This window comes from Penicillium hispanicum (assembly GCF_028827665.1).
Source record: "Penicillium hispanicum strain IBT 35686 chromosome Unknown utg000009l_segment0_segment0, whole genome shotgun sequence".
NCBI lineage: Eukaryota > Fungi > Ascomycota > Eurotiomycetes > Eurotiales > Aspergillaceae > Penicillium > Penicillium hispanicum.
The window spans coordinates 1,691-9,128 of record NW_026623201.1 but is presented as its reverse complement, the minus strand read 5'-3'; the positions used below and the strand labels follow the sequence as shown (position 1 = coordinate 9,128).

Here is a 7,438-nt window from a genome sequence, read left to right as displayed (position 1 = left end):
TTCTCTTCTGGATGACGATGTCCTTCGTGATGCGTAGCTCCGTCGCCGTGGTTTTTGATAACATTGTATGTATTGTCCGTTCCGCTCTGGGAAGAAGAGAGTAAGACTGCCGTACATAGTATAGGACTGCAGTGATGAAGATGGGCCTGATCCAATCACGTTCACATCTCGAGGGGTTCCCAATCGTAAGTACCTGCCTTTACTGGTAGCCACTTGTAAATACTAGAAAGAGCTCAGCGGGCTGGGTTTCATCACCCAGCAACGCCTTTACTCCTTAAACTACCGTTCTCGTTCAAAAGTGCCGGCTAGATGAAGGTATATTCCTTTGGTGGCTTCGTTGGCTGGCATTGACGCAGAAATAGTGTCCGAATCTTGGTTTGATATCAGAGTTTTCTGGATAAAGTCAACATTGCTCGAGGTATGGCGATAACTGTAAGCCGTGAAGAGAGAAACCAAGAAATGAAATAATCATTACTAGGATAAGGGTTTGCCGACATAAGTCACATTAGTTCCTGTTGTAGGACTTTGCATATGTAATTAACCTTTCATGTGTCAATAACCGATAATATGCCGTTCCCAATCGTGTTAGATGGTAGGCACGGGTCTTAGGTAGAGACCCAGAGACCTATAGGGCGTTCTGGTGTATATGGTAGTTGGCTTCTTGTCAATTCTATAAGCTAACTGCTTTTGGTAGAAGCTCTCCCTCATTCTAACTAGGCGCGGATGTTATCACAGATGTAAGCTCTGTCTCGTGACAGCAAAGGGGAGAATGGATGTCTGCGTAAAATTGCTATATCTGCTGCTTCATTCTAGGCGCTTCATTGTGTCCGGATACCCAGGGGAACGAATGAAGCCGTACGTCCTAGTGTTCATGGCTCCTTATATGCTGACGTGGATGATATATTGTCTAGTATTGTTCCCTCTAACGAACTAGTTAACTATGATCTAACTTACTAATATAATATAATTAGTTAACTGGTGTTACAACCTAGGATGTAGTGGATATATACTTCAACCAATAGAATCGCGAACAAGAGTCTGAATTATTGTAAAGCCCCTATCTGGCAAACTCAAGTTAGTTAGAAGGTCACTAGTTAGTAAGATACAATTATAGTAGCTCTCACCGCGCTGGTAGCGGTCACAATTTAGTGCATTTTCACGATGGCCGCTATAGCCCTCTATAATCATATATAGTAGCGCAATGCTTGTCAGCTTGTGACACAGTGAATTCGGTGTGTTCGGACCACTTTTCAATAAATATAAATGGGGAATATACCAAGCTGTTTGCTTGATTGTCAACAAGATTGTGTTACGTTGGTATGTTTATAGGGCCATATATATAGACGCAAAGATTTCCCCTCCTACCCTAAATCAACATCTACTTCACTCCTCATGAAAATGAGTGGCTTCCATTATCTTCCATGTTTAGTTTGTCAGTGGGATGTCGAACAGTCACAACCACAAAATTACCACGTATTACCTTTGAATTTTGGTTATGCAACCCTCTTCTCTCATGGTGATTGGTACTGGGATCCGAAAACGAAATGTATCTCAAATGGAGATTTCAAGTCAGCCGATTATGAAATGTACCCCACACTTACCTATGAAAAAAGGTCAATCCTTTTGCATAGGAAATGCTTTGGTTTTGTTAAAAGACTATCATACACACAACTATATCTTCTCTGTGATGTGATTGAGCCAACCTTTCTCAAAAGGTCATCGCCTCCCAATAGCGATGGCGGCGCTTTCTCGCAAGGTTTATCTATGAACCCTTGCATCTGGGCAAAACCCCAGCTATTCAAGAAATTACCATCTGAGATACAAAGCATGGTGCTTGAATATGATATTGGACACTTACTATTTGTGATGAGAACAGCATCCCAAATAGCCACACAGTACGACGGTCTGCAGACCATACCACAGCAGAGGCTAACCCAGAGGACATTAGTTGTGGAGAGTGATATGATACGGATTCATTCTATCAATATTGGTGGCAAGATCTACATCAGCTCTCTCTCTGATACGACTGGCTTGAGGCATAGCAGAGCGAAAAGTCAAGACTATCAGTTGGATGGAAGTCGCTATCTTGCAGTCAAGAGTGACGTAATTGGAGTGACCGACATTGCATTCAGGGCAACAGACGCTGGACCTGAATGGATTCTTGACAATGCCACCAGCTGGCGAATCCAGTCTGAGATATCTATCATCAGATGTGCTGGTGTACGCCAGCTTCGGATCATCTCTGATGTAATGAATCCTGGCGTGGGATTCCGTCATATACACTAATATGAGATAGACTTTGAAATACTGTGCCATTGTTCCATTAAACCGAGCTGGAGCAGAACCATACTTCCAATCTCGACCGTTGCCTCCGCAGGATTCCTGGGTTGATTCTAGCTTCGTAGTGAAACCAGAACTGACCATACATCATGATCCATTTGCCTATTTCACACGCACAACTTATATACCATTTGATACAATGAGAAATATTGCATTTGGCATTGATCCTAGCCGGCTGGGAATCAATGAGATCATAGCCAACAGCCCAGAACCGTCGAAATAACAGACGTTGATACACTTTCCAGAACCTCCATCGAAACTGAAATTCTTTGTCTATGGTATTTTAATTGGGGATTTACACACATCTCAATATCCCTTTCTCCAGGTATATATTGTTTGGTATAATTTGCATTAATATTACTAACTTACACAACGTTCATGATTAATGATCAGTGGCATACGCCACTTCCACACCATTCCACTGTTCTACGTGGACCTACCTTAATTGAGAATGTCTTAGGGATTTGGTGGGGTGAGACCTTTCCATTCATTCCTATCCATATGGGTGTCGTTGCTTCAGAAAAGGCAGCTCTCAAAAACACAGTACTACTCCGAAAAAAGGAATAATAGAACTTCAATAAGTCCTTGTGACGAACTAAGCATCGAGAGTGGGCCCTCGCAAATCAGATTCATTCGCTTAGCAGTCAGGGTGTGTACCTATTCTAATATATTCGTGAGGTCCCCTATATAGATCCTAGATACTAGCAGAGAACCCAATCTGTACACGTCGCTAGGGAAAGATGCTAGAGGTAAGCAGTAAGGCATAGGCCTGCACCCCATCTACCAGCCTCGGGCAAGTGTAACGGTGAAATATCTGCATTGAAGAGATGCCATTTCTCCGGTCCGATGATACCAATTTAAAACCCACAAATCAGATTCGTTTTTTTAAGCAGCTAGTATCTGTGTCCTTTTTCAATTCCCATGACATTCATTCTCAAAGTTGCCCACAGAGTGCACTGCGTTTCGGAAAAGGTGTTGGTGAAGGGGTCTGGACGAGTTGAGAACATGCTTGGCCGTATCTTACTCAAAGCTCAACTCTTTCATATATGGAAGCGCCAGAGATCTGAAAAGTATCCAAGGGTAGGGTAGTCTACAGGGCTGATGGAATGCGTACCTGTTTGAGGGCGCGTCCCATCGGACACGGCTAGCTTGTGCAACACGGCACCCCTTCCCCCGAAAAGACAACCCCTCAACATAAAATGAGGACTGGATAGGCGCGTTATTGTTTGCCACCTGCAATAGTTTCTTTTTGGCCCCCGATATCGTATACCACCGAAATGGGTTGGGTTATTATTCTGCCTCCGCTCATGTCTTCTTGAGGGTAGTCTGCAACTATCGCTGATCAGTAGTCCGCCCACGAATGTCCTCTCGAGAGAAGCAGAGCTGCCTGTGATTACTTCGAAAGAGGGAAAACGTGGTCTATCCTAGGGCACATTGCATCTGGAGGAACAAGACTGCCTGGGATAACTTGGAAGGAGGGAAAATTGTGGTCCGTCTCAAGATGCACTGGATCCGGTTTAATAATTAGATTTAAACACTAATCTTTAGGTATACTCGGATTACAGTACTCTATATATTATAATTAGTGATTTACTGCTTAATCTTAATCAGCTAGTTCTTCTACCAACGACTCAGGGTTATGGCAAAAGGGTACCGACTCTGAGCAATTCAAGGGACTACGCCGGGTGGTGGATTTTGCCCACAGTCAGGGGGCCAAGGTCGGGATTCAGTTGAGCCATGCCGGTCGCAAAGCTAGTACTGTCGCGCCCTGGCTATCGTGGGATGGAAAGAAAAGCAGCGTCAAGGCCGACGAAAGCGTGGGCGGGTGTGGCCCTTGAATGTGGTTGGCCCATTGGGAGGTGAAGAGCATATCTGGGTCCCCGCAGATGCCAAATTCTGGCCCCTCTAGCGAGCTGAGTACCTTCGGGCTGGAAGAAACTGCCCAGGCTTTTGCTTGAAGTGCCAGGCTGGCCACTCTGGCCGGTGTTGACGTGATCGAGATCCATGCTGCTCATGGTTATTTGCTGAACGAATTCTTGAGCCTACCTAGTCACCAATTGCCGCACTGGCAAATACGGCGGCAACTTTTGATAATAGGACCCGCTTCGTATGCGAAATCGCAACTGCTATTCGGACCTCTATCCTAGCGGGCACGCCTCTGTTTCTCCGCACCAGCGCCACGGAGTGGCTTGAAGACGTTCCAGTCGCAGCAGACAGTGGTAGTTGGGACATGGCGTCGTCAACCCGTCTGGCAAAGATTCTTCTAGAGCTTGGTGTAGATCTCCTGGATGTCAGCTCTGGGGGCAATCACCGAGATCAAAAGATCCAGCCGCATACCAATTACCAAGTAGACCTTGCTCGTCAACTTCGCAAAGAGATCCGTGCCGCTGGGCAGCAGACCTTGGTCGACGCTGTAGGTCTCATCACCGAAGCCGAGGGAGCGCGTCGCATTGTTCAAGGTGCGGACGAAGCCAGCGCCACGGAGGTGATGCGGTCCGGGGAGACACCGAAGGCCAATGCTGCGTTGATGGCGCAACAGTTTCTTCGCAAGCCCGAGCGGGTTTTCACCGAGCAAAGCTGGGAGTTCCGGTCTCACTCCCCTGGCAGTTCGCTCATGGCTTGCTCTGGGTCGCTCCATGTGGATTGGCTGCACATAGGAATCAATCATCATAGCAACGTCGGTCTGCTCTCCGGGGCTGTCTGAATATTCCCATTATTCACCTCCACATAGAAACCGGCCGTGATAAGGACGGGGTGGGTTTTTGTTGCCAATTCTGTTTGCTCATGACACCCCGAAGCGAGCTCCATAGGGCTTTTTCTCCCCTCACAATTACTAATTTCTTCACCGAGACGGGGTAGGATGGACAAGTGGAGCCCCAGCCAGCCAAGCATTGCGCCCAGATTGCTTCTTTTTCGGCTCGCCGACCCGCCTCAAACCCTAGTCCCGGCACCAGGCCTATCCCCGGGACTGGTGCCGAGGTGCCGTGAACCTCGGGGTTACTATGACGGGGAAGGATTCTCTGTGGAGGTCTCCGGTCGGCCTGGTCACCTCCCCCTCCCCGCGCCCATCCGATGCCTTGGGAACACTCCAAGTCTGCGGGTTTAAAACCCTACAACACCCCTCCAAATCCGCAGCTGCCCCGACCTCCCCCAACTTCCCCGTCGCGGTCATTGCGCAGCTCTCCTACCAATCGGTGGACTTCATAGCTTCATTTGACCTGGTAGCCCAGATGGGGGACATTCAGGATCCAGAAAAGGTCTCTGACTCATTTCGGGAGTCGTCCACATTGCTACTCTCGGAAGAGCAAGCGTTGGTCAAAGCCAGGAGCAGTCCTCATGAGGCGTTACCAATCGTGATCACCTACGCCGTTGACGATCGAGACAACCCCCGAAACTGGCCCAAATGGAGGAAATGGTATATCACCTGCGTGGTTAGCATGCTCAATGTATTCACGTATGTCCCCGGACCTTGCAGGGTTCCCTGGAGCGTCGATTGATGGAATACTGACTCGCAGATTACAGGACCTGGTGTGCAGGCGGCATCTCCTCCGGCGCCACTGGCATCCAGGAAGAATTTGGAGTGTCATCCGAGATTACCACTCTGTGTCTGTCTCTCTATGTCTTGGGATATGCGATCGGACCCGTCCTACTCGCGCCGCTCTCCGAGTACTTTGGGCGTCAGCCCGTGTATCTGGTGTCGTGGTTTGTTCTCTTCATTTTCCAACTCCCTCTCGCTCTCGCCCCCAACATTGGCACCGTCTTGGTGTGCCGATTCATCGCAGGCTGCGCCGGAGGTGCCCCGTTGACCAACACCGGCGGCAGCATTAGCGACTTATGGGAAAGAAACGAGAGTGGAGGCCCAATGGCTGTCTATGGCCTGAGTAGCACCTTTGGACCCCCTATGGCGCTGGTAATCACTGGCTACATTGGGCTTGATCTTGGATGGCGATGGATCTTTTGGATTTTGATGGCAATGACCGGTGGCGTCTGGATCCTCCTCCTCCTCACCATCCCCGAAACACGACACACGGCCATCCTGCAAAACAAGGCGAAGCGGGCCCGCAAGCAAATGAGCAAGGAAAATCTACCGTCGACCGAATCTACTGTCGATCTCCATGCTAGTGAACGTAAAGGTCTGCATGAGCTGTTCGCGATCACCCTCACTCGCCCCTTCCGTTTCCTGTTCTCCGAACCCATCACGACCTTCTCTGCCATCTACAACGGCTTTCTGTACGGCCTGGTCTATCTGTTCAACGAGGCCATCCCCTTGGTATTTGGTGCTCCCAAGGGACATCCCTTCAATGGTGGACAGCAGGGGCTTGCATTCCTAGGAATGGCGATTGGTCCCATCATCGCGTTTTGCTTGTACCCCTTGCAGGAGCGCTATTATCTCCGCCGCGTGGCGCAAAATGAGGGCAAAGGCGTTCCCGAGGCTCGGATGTGGATGGCTCGCGTGGGTGCCATTCTGATCCCCATCAGTCTTTTCTGGTTCGGATGGACCAGCTATCGATCCGTTCACTGGATCGTGCCCATCATCGCTTCGTCCTTCTTTGGGGCTGGCATTTACATTGTCATTCTCAGCATTCTGAACTACGTGGTGGATAGTTACCAGACGTATTCTGCCTCGGCCCTTGCCGGGGTGATTCTGGTGCGCAATGTTGTCGGGGCCGGGTTTCCCCTGTTTGCCACACAGATGTATGAGAAGCTGGATTATGAATGGGCTTCCAGTCTTTTGGCATTCATCTCTATCTTACTGGTGCCCATCCCATTTATTTTCTTCTACATGGGTAGGGCCATTCGGCTTCGAAGCCCATGGGCTCGCGAACACTTTGACCAAAACGAGGACAATCCTCACTGATCAAAGCATTCCGAAGTGGGATTTGTCTAGTACTGGCCCCGGAGACTGTGATTCTGGCCATCCCATCTATTCCTTACGAATGAAGGTCTGGCTTAAATTCACCAGCATTACATGACCTGCCTATGGTTTATCCTCGGTGGAGAGCGTCATCGCGGTTTTTCAACTGACGGGAACCCTTATGAAGCTTTACGGGGGTTACATCCAACTGAGAAATGCATGAGACGAGATTTTCACCCCACA

The 7,438-nt window shown here is 48.8% G+C and overlaps 2 protein-coding genes across 2 annotated transcripts; both read left to right on the top strand.

Annotated features, from left to right (window-relative positions):
- Window positions 1-4,077: 4,077 nt before the first annotated feature.
- On the top strand, window positions 4,078-5,044 carry N7459_010065 (Aldolase-type TIM barrel; the record flags this gene model as incomplete). Its single annotated transcript, XM_056949233.1, has 3 exons — window positions 4,078-4,183; window positions 4,259-4,323; window positions 4,391-5,044. 3 exons carry the CDS (start codon window positions 4,078-4,080, stop codon window positions 5,042-5,044), a joined length of 825 nt encoding a protein of 274 aa, XP_056795166.1.
- Window positions 5,045-5,342: 298 nt separating this feature from the next.
- On the top strand, window positions 5,343-7,198 carry N7459_010064 (MFS transporter; the record flags this gene model as incomplete). Its single annotated transcript, XM_056949232.1, has 2 exons — window positions 5,343-5,794; window positions 5,863-7,198. The coding sequence occupies 2 exons, from the start codon at window positions 5,343-5,345 to the stop codon at window positions 7,196-7,198; spliced, it is 1,788 nt and encodes a 595-aa protein (XP_056795165.1).
- Between the last annotated feature and the right edge of the window lie 240 nt (window positions 7,199-7,438).